We start from the raw sequence: 15382 nt of genomic DNA on the forward strand, positions 1-15382 counted from the left end.
TAATAATGTTAAAATGTTACATAAATAATAATATAACATAAAAGCTACACTTTCATAGAAATTCGTTCAGACAGCGACTGAGCATGGATAGACACAGGCTACTAATAACGCAATTTGTAATAATGCAATACCAAGGTTCTAGATAATACGTCGTAACTGGTAACTGCTTAAGTACCTAGTAGGTATCTACTTTATACTTACCACTATTATAGTAGAAGTATTAACTTTCTTGGTTCAATATTTTTACTTACCCACCTAGGACCTACCCACCCACCTAGAATTTCAGGTGGTTCAAATGCACCACCTTAAATGTGTACTCAGCGCCACTGCTTATAGCTATTTTCATATAGTATTGAATAAAATTGTATTAAATAGAAATAAATAAAACTGTTAATTCCTTACTGATCAGCACATAATTTATCAATAATATCATACTACATTGAGAGGGCCTAAGAGCCAAGAAAATCTGCTGATTTTTAAATACCAATGCTTCAACCGGTGGAGGAATACCACCGAAACACCTCGAATTATTTATTATTTAATTTTTCTATTGTTTTATTATATTAATTAATTTTAGTTAAAATTGCCTATACTAAGCCCCTTATGATCGTAACTGTAACATCATTAGTTTTGTCGTCATAATATATAATAGTATTAGAAAACCAACATATATAATGAAAATAAACTCAACGTGAAATATCTATAATTTAAAAGAAAAAGAAAATTGTTAATAAAATGTAATAAAACTATAAGCAGAAACAAGTTAAATTGAGAACTGTTTGATAAAAAAAATTATAATAATAGAGTCACGAAAATTGTTATTGTACTTTTTTACGTGTTATTTGAAAACTAATTCAAAGAACAGAACACATGTGAGCGCCTTGTGTTCATACTTTAATCATATTTATTAATAGTGATGAATTATTAAAACGAACCACTGTCGCGTTTCGAACAAAATATATTTTTTTTAATTCTATTTAGGTACCTAATGTTAGTATAATATGTCATTTGTACTTATGTTAGTTTATTTGTTTTCCCATATAAAGGACATAAAAATATTATTTTTGCAATATTATGCGCACTCGTTTACATGGGCTGGATACGTTTCCACCAAATTATATTTTGGCTGATACCCATTGCCACTAAAACAATTTTTATGACTAAACTCACTAGTTAAACGTACTTAGCATAGTATTATGCGTGTTAGGTATTGATATGGTTTTTATTGAATTCTGTAATGAATATAAATTTGTTGACTTGTTTTAACATTAAAATTAAATACGATAGCAATCATTTAATAATGCCCAACTAGTACAATATAATATATATATATATATATATATATAAAAATCATAAACTATAACATAAAAAAACAATCAGGAGTTTTCTCATGCACTTTTAAGTCGATTAAATGAGATAAATACAAAATGATCATTTAACTTGATATCATAAAACTCTACCAGTATTTCAGTCAATAGATAGTGTATTTTTCATATTCATAAAAAAGTAATTCGTGTACTTGTAGTTAATAATATAGAAATTTATTCGGCGGAAACAGGTATCAGTCAAAATATAATTTGGTGGAAAAGGGTAAGGTACCATTTTGGTGGAAACGCCCGTTTATATTTCAACGTAAAGGCACTTCTTTTACTAAATTTTAAACATATCAATTAAATAATATGTTGTCTGGTTAACGAGTAACAAAACGATTTGTTTAAACAGCCATAAAAATATAATTATTGAAAAAAAGAATCTTATAAAATACTGGTACTGGGAGAGGTCTTCTATGTCGTTTATCGTGCTTGTTTATTTTTGTTATATAAGCAATATAAATGATTGTGATCGAAAAACAATTTCGGACCAAGGTCAACGTTTTAATTTTTTAACAATTTATATTTATTTATACAAAAAATTCGTTATTTAATAACAAAAAATGGGTGGTCAAGTTCGCCAAATACAAATCGCGAGTGTTCCGCCGTAGCACAAGGACATCAACGTACCAGGTTCATATTCCAACTCTACACTGAAATTCTCTCCGACGACGACATGCCACATCGATCCGTGATTCTTGTCCATCGATATTTTGATAAGCTTGGACAACGCCTGTTTGACAATGATTTCGTTTAAAATTATGTTAATAAATTGCAATCAGTTGTACGCAACGTTGATCTTATTATGTACTTATTGACTTAGATAGCAGATTGTGAAAAACTTATTTAAATAAATAAAAAAAAAACCAATTTCACATTGTTCCGTGAAACTTACGATTCGCGCAACATTTCGGAACGTTGCTGGCGTCCCGTTATTATTTTAACTACGTAAACTTCAACACGCGGATATTTTTCAAACGTCTAGCAGTATATCACAATTATTTTGAAGTCTTCTACTTTTTCGTATCTGAATCAACAACACGAAAAGTCGAACTTGTTAAACATTTCGTGTTGTTATTCATTAGTTTTAATTTACTTTTCGTATTAACGTGTACATAAGTAAGTACCGTGCTCGAGACCCGGTTCGCCGTACGTTATGCGAATAAACGAATAATCCGGTCGCGACTTACACTATCTCCAGGGCCGTATTACGGCTTAGGCTGTTTAGGTTAAAGCCTAGGGCGACAAATTTTAACGGTCGAAATGAAATAGCAAATGTTTGAGTTGAGTTTGAGAAATTTAGAGTTTTATTTATTAATAATATAGTAGGAAAACATAAATTATTAGTGTTATGTTTTTATTTCATTATTGATCATTTTTTGTAATATAGGACGTGGGGTTTTCTTACTAACTTTTAGAAGTGAAATATCAATACGTAAAGTAGTTGGTAAATTTATTTCAGCCTAAGGGCCGCACAAACCTTAATCCGTCCCTGACTATCTCACATATTTATCGTATTACATTACGGCGCATGCGTTATCGAGACTCGGGTAAATACTTCGTCGACGCGACTGATGTACACTTTCACCGTCATCTCGCGTGTGAATGATAAACGAGATTTATCGCTGCAAGACTGTATTACACCGTTACCGTTTGTACGAACGTAATTCCGTTTGCGTTTCGACACGTCAAACGTGTGTATCATCATTGATTTTAAATGCTATAGTATTTTTATAACAATGGTATTATGCACCACGTGTAGGTACGCGACGACGTACGACACACCCGCACGCACGCGCATAGTACATAAAATGCATAAGCTAATGTTATTAAGATCGTGTTTCATTCGGCGAAACGTATCTACAATATTACGGTGATCAACGCGCATTTAAAGTCGATCCTGAAGACTTTAGACATACTAATTGCAATTAAACAACATTGGTAATACTATTGTCATATTGCTGCGCGATTTGCGCATCCGCATCAGTGACGATCCAGAGCAAATTTTATCGTGCGAAGTAGGAGGCGCTATTACCACCCAGAGTGTATTGGGTGCCATTTATTGGCTGTTGGATTGTCCTGCACGCATTCGAAACCCTTGGAAACTGGAATATTTAAAGTTGTTGAATATCATCGGAATACGTTTTTATTATTAATGAAAACCTGCACGAAATATATGTTCTATTTATATTCTATGACTTTACGATTGTTGAAAAAAAAGGGCAACTCAAAATTGTTCTCGTACCATTTGTAAATCAACGAACATCAAAATATTTTTTCTCTTTAAGATTTTAATTCTATGTAGCCGTATTTAACTAATAATTTATTAATTTGAGTAGGTATATACAGTACAGGCGAGTGAGTAATTTTTTATGCGAGCTGAAAACTACAACAAGAAAGGTTTTTGGTTAGCATAGATTTTTTCTATTAGTTCTTAAGTCTTTGTCTTTTTTTTTATATTTGAACCGAGGTCCAGACGGGAAATGCGTCTGCATTACTTCTGCCAACTCTTAGTCTTAGTGTCACCTAGTAGACAATCTATTAATATATGTTCTGAGTGACTTGAATCTCGAGTTTTAAAATATCACGCAGAGTCTATATAATTCCAAAAAAAGTATACTCACAAAACGGTGAATACGTTATTTTAAAATTTGGCAATGGTTTAAACAGGTTTCACGTCAGTTGAATTTCAACACTTACACATAATTTATTTACTTGCGTACCATTCTCACGATTTATATATTTATAAACATTGTCTGCCCACACATTTTTATGTTGATAAGCATTGTACAAACAGTTAGACCATGTAATCGTTTCTCTACTCCTCGAACCCGATAATACTACACTACACTGTATATACAATACGTTTAATACAATAAATTTATATATATATATGTAAGCATATTTAATATTCACAATCAACGTGTGATCCTTATTATAAATTAGCGAGTCATACGAAAAATGTATATAAAAAATAAGAACTTAATGGTCAGTATTATTGTTGTCGATATTATCTGTTACCTTGAATCTCACGTCGAATGTGACTTATAGAACCCATTTTAAACTTACGGCTTTAATATTCGTGCGACGAATAGAAATATTTCTCTATATGATGTACCTCCCGTAATGTTTGTGTACCGGCATATAAAATCATAATCCTCATCATTTAAATCAAAATAAAATACTTTGTTATTAAATACTTGTTATTCAAAAATATTTTATTGTATTGTGTTACAAAAGTAAACTAGTGTACAACAGTCGAATTTCGAATATTATTTTATCGCGGAGAGCCGATGTTTTGGAACTTAAAAATCTAAACATATTTTACGAAGATCGTATATCTGGAAAAGTGGTTAGGTTTGAATTTTTATTATGTGAATGTAGAAAAATAAAATATTGAAATGACGAATATTTTTGATGTATATGATGCGAAGTTTTATCCAAACATACATGAGGTATAATAATCAAAAATATGGTGAAGATCGCGCACACAGAAATAATAATAATAATGGCGAATAATCGGCGATTTGTGCATACAATTTAATAATAAAATATATGAGGCGATTCGTGCACACGTTTAAAATATAACTAAAAATCACTAATTATGAAATTAGTGCACATAAACTATAAAAATATAAAAATTATAATATCGAAATTGTGGCGATTTTCGTACACAGAACTATAACTTCCTCGGACGGTGGTTTACGCGAGTAGAAAAAAAATTACATACGAAAATTACAATAATACACACCATGGACTTTTCAGTTACATAACACACGATAAACGGAAAACGATGAACAAACAATAATAATTAAACCCGATAAATATAAACAATAATTAATGTACAGTGATTATGTGTGTATCGTCGGTTGGTGGCTAATCTACATTTCGGGCCTCAACAATTGAATTATAAAATATTTTGCAGTTTATAAAAAAAAAAATGAAAGGTTTTGTGTTTTAATCATGTATGAATATTTTATTAACATTTATTTAAATGTTTTAACCCCTCCCCAAAATAAAATCCTGGGTACGTGCCTATTTTTATAAATATTCCTTGTCAGCTAGTCGATTTGTTATATCAATCTTAAATAGTTAAATTATTTTCTTACCATGTAATCTTTAGCGTATAGCTCACAAGCCGTTGACACAATTTCAAGTGAATCAGCTTTCATCTTTTCCGACATATTACAGTCCTTGAAGACACAAGTAAACGTAATAAATACATTTATACTTTTATACATATTTTACATATATGTGTGTATGAAAAATAATAATCTTGTGTTAATAATTTATTATCATTAATATTACTATATATTAAAATATATTACTCTATAATAAGAGTCATAATAAGCCCGTGCGCAAGGTGGAAGGAGGTTCTAACTTTAAGGATATTTTTCCATAAATTTATATTAAGAATAAAGTTATCATTCTATAATAGTTAAGCTGCCTTGAAAATTCATACTCAGTTGAATATTTTTGTTTTAACAGTGCCAATTTTCTCGATTTGACGTACTTTTCTTTTTAATTCTCGCACCTTTCGATAATCGATAGTCGACACTTTTCGATTAACTGTCGATAATCATTGTAAATGCAGTCATCGTGAAAAAATAAGAAACATAGAACACATTTTGACTGAATAGTCTGCTGTTCAAACTGTTCAAACCATATGGTTCAGACATTTATTGATTTTCGATCCACATATTTTTGATCATAGATATTCCATCGTGTATTTTTTATTGACTTCATAAGCTAACATAACATTTATAATTTTGAACCCCTCTGCCCTTGGAGATTCCCGCGCTCGGGCCTGAACCATAATAATATTATTTATTAAAATAAATATTTAAGTATATTATATCGTTATGGCGAATAAGTTTTCACGAACATAAGTTGACAAAAAATATGAAAGCATAAGGAAGATAGTCATTTTTAAAACTTTTTTTGAATTTCTTATAACCAACTTTTTATAAATAGTATATTTTTTTTTTTTTTGTATACAATTTTTAAGAATTTCAATTTCTTGCGCGTGCCATAAAAATTTGGCCAACGTGTCGGCCATCTTTGGCATGCATGCCATAGGTTCGCCACCCCTGCGTTAGAGTATAATGGATTATTTGAAGTTTACAAATTTCATTTAACAAATCATCTAACTCAAATAACGTGTGAACGAATGTTTTCTAAAATTAAAATTATAAAAACACATTAAAGAAGTTGTTTAACACATGATAATTTGAAATCATTTTTTTTTTTTTGATGAAATGTGAAAGGGAACTGTTGGCTAACATTATGCCGGCTTAAGTAATTGACTTAATGTGTGAACAAAGTACAGAAATGTTAAAAATATTGAAAGTTTAGTGTTTAAACATATTACCTACTGAACTATTTGTATATTATTTTACTTGTATTGAACTATTTTAAGAACATACTATTCATATTTTATAATTTATACAAGGTTTTACAATTTATTATTAAATTTTAATTTTTAATTTACAATTTATTCAAGATCCTACCAGATAATATTGTTGTGTATTTATTAATTTTTATAAAACTTAAATCAAAATGAAGATTTGGTTTATTATTTAGATTCATGGCTATTGTTATAGTTTCGTCGTTAGGTCATAGGTATATATGAGACCCATTTATATTAGTATATATAGTAAGCGGGCCCTAATTATATCCAGTTTCCCGGTAGGGAAAATGGACCCAGTACGCGCCTGATTATTATACTGTATATACTCACTCGCACTACTGGATAGTTTAAATTGAGTTCCTGGTTTTCATCTGTTTTAATGTTTCCTGCACCTTGTTCCATCGCGAACGAAACGACAGTTACAGGTTGTAAACAAAACTTTGATGTTTTCAGTAAATATTAAGGTATCTTAATTTTTACAAATGTGAAATAATAATAAAAACCTTTTCTCTTATGACGACATACAAGAATATGTTTATTATTAGTTATCAAAATTATATACTAGTTGTTATAGTAATCTGAAATACGCAGTGCTATAGAATTATTGTGTAATACATTATAGCAAGTGATTTTAAGCACGCTCGTCGAATTTTATCATTTTGTTCAAGAAATACATTTTTATTTGGTGGTACCGTATGTAATTAAGACAAACCTCGAATATTTAAAGGACGGTTAATATCAAGGGTAGACTGGGTATCGTAGAGCCCGGGAAGAGGGGGTCAATTGGACCTATTATTATTACATTTCAATTAATAAATATTTTTAGTTAATTGTGCTCAATTCATTCAAATTCGGATATTCTAATCAGTGGCGTAAATTTGGTGGTGCAAATGTGGCAAGATATGTTTTTGCACCACCAGAAATTGAATCCAATTTACGCCACTGATTTTAATAGTAAATGATTGGTGTTTTATCATTATATTTTAATATTAAATTTTGTGTACGGGTAATTAATATGACACTGTCAAGGACCAAGAAGGCGATCGCCTGGTTAATATTACCTCCTCTAAAATAAATCGGGAATTACGTCTCTGTTTAGACGTAATTCCCGATTCAAAGTTTTTCCATCAAAAACATAATTTTCAATTATTATTATATTTAATTTTTCTTTCTCGTATATTTAGCGATTATATGGAACACTTAAGTTTTTAAATATTTGTGTCATATCGTTCCCTTCAACCAGCCCAAAAATCAAAATTTAAACGAAGAATTCACGTAAAATAATAAAACAACAATGTTTTTCTTTCTCGTTATGTTGTGCTTTTTCGCATATAATAACGCGACGACTTGTATCGAATAATAGACATAAGTTCACGCAGGATCAAGGTGATCCTGCTCGGTCGTCGTGGACAAAGTAGAAGGTGAGAAAGCAGAAGACGTACGTTTCATAATGATTGCAATATATTGTTTGTACTTAGAAAACGTAAGTTAAAATAAATAATTAACAACTGTAAAAATGAAATATTTTTGAAAAAAAATTTTCTCGTTAAAGTTGAAAGTTTATCGGATCCCCGAACCGATATTTCTCATTATTAACTTAATAACGCCAGCTATTTATGACTAAAGAATATCGTTTACGTACTCGGAGTAGACACCGTGCGACCTGGTTTATCTGGTCGAATGCTGGAAAAATACCACGAACAAATGTAGTTAAATAATATTGCAAGTGAAAAAGTTATGAGTAATCGAAAACACCTGTACTATAAATCTTCGTAGGTTCGTGTATCACGAGTTAAGTGTTACTGGCGTTGCATCGTTCGGTTGTCGAGGACACTGCTCGACATTGATGATGACTCATCGTCGATGAGCAATGATGCAATTAAAACTGCAAATATTAATTAACCGTAGTTAATACTGAATTATTATTTTCTCGCTTTGATAGATTTTTTTTAAGAGAAATACCAAGGTAAACGAGACTGAACACAATACTGAAGGATCTGTGAACCATAGATAACAGGATACGAGTGGAAGATGCAGGGAACAATTGAGGCCGTGAGGCAAGCACCGTTGGTCCTTAACGGGTCGTAACTAAAAAGATTTAATATTTTTGAACACGCCTACATAGTTACACATTATAGGTTGTAAACACGATGCAGGATCTACATTACAGGTACATACGGTATATATTTCCGGTGCACGTAAAATAAACCAAAAATATCTATGGTTCAATTATTAGTACTGGAATAATATGGTGGGTAAAATAACTAATAAATATAATGAATTAAAATTATAATTTATCATAGGTACTTTGAAGATTTATTTCATATTTTTATTTTTATTCATTATATTTTACTATTTAATATTCTTATTTTTTGTTAACATTTTCTGTGCGCCCAGTTTAATCTTATACGATTTCGTTTTTTCTCTGATCTACATGAACAAAAAAAAAAACTAATTTCATATGATATGTATTTAAATTGTATTTTTATAAATAACAAAGCGAATATAACTTAAGCAAAAATTTAAAATATTATAATTAAAGCATAAACATAAGACACGCAATCGTTATAAAATACATTTGAAATTGACACTTATTATAATAAATAATGTATTGCTTCTACTTAAGATGTATTCATAAATTGTATTCTTCGACAAAGAAAAAATATAAAATAAAAAAAATTAATTAATATTAAAATGTTATACGGAAAAGTATTAATTATTTTTATTATATATGTAAGTTATTATTCAAATATTTGATATTTCTTTCACAACCATATTTCTTCATCCATGATTTTATTTTTATAATTCTTATGTATATTACTACATTAATACTCACTACTATAATAATAATAATAATAATAATAATAACAATAATAATAATATTAATAATAATAACAAACAAAAAATACGTATATAGACATACAGCAATTAGATATAAAACATACAAGTTTACTTAAAAATAGCTTATAATGATAATCAGAAAGTAACAATAATATTATATTCATTTAGATATTAATTATTTTATATCATAATATACTGTATTACAGATCGATGGTGCTTAAATGTTTAAAAAAAATTAGGAACATATAATATCATAAATATATATAAAAAAACTTTTAACTGATACTCTCTTGCATTACATAGATTGATAAATAATATTTAGGAAATACATTTGTACAATTTTTAATTATTAATTAAAAATAATTGATATTATTGCATTCCAAAGTGTGTAAGGTAAAAAATCAGTTATCTACAAAAAAAGGTTTCTTGATAAACACCAAGGACGGTAATCATTAGGAAACGAAGTCCATCCGTCCCGAGAGTTCACAATCAAGACACCGAGCGTATTATTATGTATTCCGGTCGACTCGTTTTTGTCATCTCCATACTCGTCATTGCTTAATTAACCGGGACTACACGCGATTATTATAATTATGTCCACTGTACGGGGGTACCGGTTTATGAAAATAAAAATAGAGTGGTCGAGACGAGAGATACCACGACTATGTGTATACGGGTCTGTCTTCCTTTTTCTGTTGAAAAACCAACATGGGCGGCTGAGAAGATTTTTTCGATGTGTCTCCGGGACCACGCCTAAGGAACACGGGCGTAGGGTGATATGTATACATAATTTGTATGATTGTTATTATTTTTTATACTTTGGCCGGTATCCCTCTTTTATTGTAAAATTGTATATATGTATTGAAGTATTTTTATCGTCCTGAATTAATATTAAAAATTATCACCATGTACTCCCGGTAACCATTCCAGCAGATCCGGTGGGAAGTACATGTTATTTATTCTACTTATTGTTTGTTTTTTTTTACTTTGTCCGAGTTGTATGCCCGAAAGTTTTTATTCGGCACTAAAATAATATAATTTTTTTACCAATTTTCTTTTTGCTTATCATTACTTATTTAATTTTGTTTTTCCTTTTTTATTTTACACCGTTTGGTATGCGATTTTTATTTCCTTTAATTCACCAAAAATAAACTAAAAAAAAATTCTATATGCTTCGGCAAACGCCTCGGCCATAGGTTGGCGACCCGATTACGGTCCGTCACATAACGCTTCACTCATCTGGCCACGTTGTATAAGTGTGAACAAATAATTCATTTCAATATTTTAATATCGGGAGAAAATCATAAGTTTATTTACATTTAAGATTTTATAATAAAAGTGAATTATATCTCTAACATACTTTTTATTATTTATACTTTTTTCAATGTTTGAAAATAGGATTCATTGCACGCTTACATATTGATATATGAATGATATTCACATTATTAAATATATATTTGACTCTTCGAGCTACATAGATAAGTATAAATAGGCTAATTTAAAAAAAAAAATTGGCATACATATTGCGAGGAGGGTCAAAAATTGCAATAAAAATATTTTGCTTAAAATTTGAATGGAACAGCAAACAAGTTTCGAAACTGAGAAAAAAGTATAAATAAAATTGTTTTTAAAATAAAAAGTACCATGCACGTATAGAGAAGAACAAATGGTTAAAAATAACGAAATGGCCAGCAAGTCTTAAAGTCTTAAATCTAAAAAAAAAAAAAAACATATTTGACATATTTTATGTAATCAAACATATTTTCTAGTAAGAAAAACACCAATTTGCTCTACGCTACCATATGAATATCTCTAATCAAGTGAACAAACGCAAAAATTAATAGATCGAAAATAGACAAACGTCCATGACTACCAACAGCGAAGGCAGTGCTGCAGAACACACGGTTTGAATTGCGAACGAACAAGAGCAATGGAGCGATAAGGGCTCGGCGACGGCAGCAATGGGACGCGCACGTGTACGGTAACACTAATAGAACAGCTGTCAGTTGGATCCGCTGAGCGGAGCGCCGGCGGTGCTGGTGGCCGTGTCGGACGTGGACACGTTCCGGCGGAACGCGGCCAGCACCCGGGTGGCGTTCCAATTGCAGTCGAACGTGAGGAATATGAACGCGCCCTGCAGCGAGTTGAGCGCCGTGTTGATCGTCCACACGACGTCGCTGTCGGTGACGGCGCCGATCAGCGCGAACACCCAGGCCAGGCCCATCATCAGCGACAGACGGACGTACACGCGCAGGTTGGCGCGCGACCGACTGACGGCCGTGGTCGACGAACGGTGATCGAGCCCGGCGCCGGACGTGGCTATTAGCCACACGGCGCCGGCGAACGACACGTAGTTGGCGGCCACGGTCACGCCGGCCGGCAACACGAACAGCGCGGCCAGCGACCGCGGGTTCCGGAACCAGCAGTTGTGCTCCAAGCGCGGCCGGTACCCGGCCATGATCGCGTCCGCGGTGGCCGACAGGCGCAGCTGCAAGACGCCGGTGAGTGCGGTGAGCGCGGCGGGCGCGAGCCACGCGAACGCCGAGTACGCGACGAACCGCGCGGTCCGGCGGCCGTTGGCCACGCGCAGCTTCTTGGTGGCCGCGTGCAGCACGAACCACACGTCGGCCGACATGACGAACATCCACGCGAAAGCGGCTAGGAACCCGAAGTGCATGACGAGCGCAGACGCGAGGCACGGCCACGCGGGTCCGGCAGTCACGGCACCCGACCAGATGGCCAGGTAGCTGGCGTAGCCCAGCAGCAGGCTGCCCGACAGGCTGGCCAGGTTCTTCTCGGGCAGGTTCCGCGGTTCCGGCCTACCGTTGCCGCCGCTGCTGCCTCCGACGGTGCTGCCGCGGGCGAACAGCGCTAGGTGCGCCACCAACGCGACGGCCGACGCGGCCGAGCCCACCGTGCCCGCGTACGACAGATACTTGGCGTACGAGGGCGGCGCGTACTCGCGCAACCGCAACCCCTCCGCGTCCTCCGTGCACACGTACAGCGTCGACCCGTTCCGCGACTCATCCTCACGGTACTTCACGCGCGACTTGTACGCGTACACGTACGCGGTCTCGTTGTCCACCGACCCGACGTCGTACTCGTCCGGCCCGAACGCGGCCATCTCGCGGCACCAGGCCCCGGTGGCCAATATCAACTCGTCGCGGAACACGTCCCGGCACTTGCCCGCCAGCCGATCGTAGATCTCGTCCTGCGTGCACAGTTCCGGGATCACCATGAACAGTTCGTTGAAGCTATTACGTAACCGCTGCCGTGGCGGTGCGCACAGGGTATGGTTCACCGGCACTCCGTTGCACAGCGCACAATCGACGTTCCGGAACACACGCGCCACACGTTCGCTGGTAACGTTCGCTTTCTCGAACACCGTGTACGTGTACGACGCGCAGGCCCTGGCTAGTGCGGCGGGCGTGCCCGCCGGGCACCCGTCCACGTAGCCGGTCCAGGACGGGACGCACGGCCGCGGTGCCGGCCCCGCGTCGGGCCGGTCCAACTGAAAACCACACGACATCAACTGCAGGTCCTTGAAGTTCACGTAGTACCACCGCCCGTTCCTGTGCAGTAGCTTCCCGTTGACCATATCTTCCAGCCGGCCGCTGAACCGCTGGCCGTTCTTGCTGGAGCACCGGAACAGCGGTTTCCAGTAGTAGACGCGGTGCCGTACGCCACGGCACCACGCGCAGTAAGCGTTCGCGTAAACGTGACCGTCCGCGGCCCCGGTCACCGGGTACGTGGTCGTTACGTCCGCTTGCTCACACCTGTCCCGGAGCCCGGCCGCCGACGTCCGTGGACACGTGTCGATCAACAGCGCCGCCGATGTCCAGCTCTCCGGCTTGTAACACCTGTACCGGCTGTTATTGAAAACCGCCCCCGCGGTCACTGCGGTCACCGTTTGTTCGGTCTCGACGTAGTGCTTACTGTTTCGGCAGCAATCGCCGTACACCTTACACGCCTCGTCGTCGTAGCAGTGCGACAGCCGCTGGCCACTGTACTCGTACGTCGGTTCGCATAGCAGCTCCCAGTAGTTCCTGCGCACAGAAAAACGGAGACAGTTTTTTAAATAAGTCTTCTCCACCGATGCGTATCGCGTTGAGTGGCGTACAGCTTTCGTCGGGTTAACGTGCACATTTTCCCGGTCATGTGCCCAACTCGTTTTGAAGTCAAGACTTTCGAACAGACCGTACCTGTGTCCGGTATTGATAAACATCCGATGGATCGATAATTTCGATTTAAGTTATTTTTATAGAGTTGCACGAGTGTTGTTTTTTTTTTTTTTTTTGATATCGAGTCGAGTTCAAAGTTCGAGTAATATCGGGAGAAAATAAAAAATCGAATCGTTGGAAAATGTCGAGTACTACTTGGAAAAAAGTCGTGGTCATCAATATGTATCAGAACATCCGGTATTTTGTATCGAAAACGTTTGGCTCCCAGTAATTATAAACATTTAATAACCAAGAAGTGAAATAAACTCGAGTACTCCAATTAATTTCGAAATAACCTAACCTGGGCAAACGATCATTAATAGGTAAATGCATATTATTATTGTTAAATATAATATACGATTCTATTATTCGGAGATCATCGCATAAAGGAACGACACATTTGTCTTTAAATAAGCATTGGTTGGCCACTAATGTGGTTTCGAAATAAAATACCTAACAGTTTATTTTACAAAGAGCTGGAAGCCCTCAGGAAATCAGGCCGCCAGATAAAAAGATTTGTTTAGCATATTTGACAGTGCAAGAGAAAATAGTAATTTAATGACAACATTATGAAACACGCAGAATGATAAAAAGTGAAATTAGTTTTTGTAATTGTTTCACAATAAGGGCGCTATTTGTACAAATAATTGTTGTATCGCAATTTACCCAAGCGAATATTAATAATTGTTCTTCGGCTTTAATGTTGGCTTTGGATTGAATTATTTTCAAGTTCTACCACCTTCTTGGAAATATTTTATATTCGGTTGGTAGCCGTAACAAAGTCAAACACGCGCGGTTTGGTATAATTAATAATATGCATGTAAATAATGTGTTCGATTTGGCCGTGCCGGACATTGTACTTTCCGTCGTTTCTCGCTACAACTGTGTAACTCGCACGCAATCACCGGTCTTACGCGTTTGTCCGCTAAACTTCTGTCGTACGCGCTTGGAATGGTAAATTTAAAACGAAAATCTAACAATATCTCTATACCCGACAGGCACTACGTTTCCTCGAGCCCACTCACACTCATGTGCGTTTAAGGTCGCGTCTTCGTCGTTTCATTACGCAAGAATTTGTTTAATTATCGCGTCCTATCCGGTAACTAACGCTGACTTTCACTACTCCGTATCATCTGCGCTTCGAATAATCCGCCACATACTGCGTCCGAGCACTCGTATCATTATTATTTGATACAACCGTCGGACGTGTAACCGTAATGAAACCGTAAAGAAATCGCATAAATAGGTGTACATTAAATACCATTGGTTGTCGGCTGTTAATACTAATATATAGTAGTTTAATCGTATACCGTACGACGCATTTAATATCCGTATCCTTGAATTTGTATCACAATTTTTTAACAACCAACTATTATTTTTTAATTTTTTTTTTTTTTTTTTTTAGATGGTTTTTATCAGGCAACTGCAAGCTGCAAAATCTGACGTTAAAATAATGCATATAATTATTGTATAAATGACAAAATTTACGAGCATTTAAATATGAGTTATTGATTTTTATCTTCCGTGGTAGTGCACCATAC

At 35.5% G+C, this 15382-nt stretch overlaps 2 protein-coding genes across 3 annotated transcripts in view; both read right to left on the reverse strand.

Annotated features, from left to right (window-relative positions):
• Nucleotides 1-1941: 1941 nt before the first annotated feature.
• On the reverse strand, nucleotides 1942-8557 carry LOC112691928 (dynein light chain 4, axonemal-like). Of its 2 annotated transcripts, XM_025566386.1 has the most exons (3): nucleotides 8423-8557; nucleotides 5480-5563; nucleotides 1942-2103 (listed from the first exon to the last, which is right to left on the reverse strand). In XM_025566386.1, the coding sequence occupies exons 2-3, from the start codon at nucleotides 5552-5554 to the stop codon at nucleotides 1942-1944; spliced, it is 237 nt and encodes a 78-aa protein (XP_025422171.1). In that variant the 5' UTR covers nucleotides 5555-5563; nucleotides 8423-8557. The 2 variants fall into 2 exon arrangements, 1 of the variants encoding a protein (XP_025422171.1); XR_003149363.1 differs by lacking the exon at nucleotides 5480-5563.
• A 2155-nt stretch (nucleotides 8558-10712) lies between these two features.
• The window catches only part of LOC112691800, a 34599-nt gene continuing 29929 nt past the window's right edge, over nucleotides 10713-15382 (reverse strand). Inside the window, exon 4 of the mRNA XM_025566203.1 lies at nucleotides 10713-13871. Within this exon, the coding sequence (XP_025421988.1) occupies nucleotides 11624-13871 (2248 nt within the window). The 3' untranslated portion in view covers nucleotides 10713-11623. The remainder of the gene's footprint in view (nucleotides 13872-15382) is intronic.

This window comes from Sipha flava, unplaced genomic scaffold (genome assembly GCF_003268045.1).
Source record: "Sipha flava isolate LNK unplaced genomic scaffold, YSA_version1 67_pilon_pilon, whole genome shotgun sequence".
Lineage (NCBI taxonomy): Eukaryota > Metazoa > Arthropoda > Insecta > Hemiptera > Aphididae > Sipha > Sipha flava.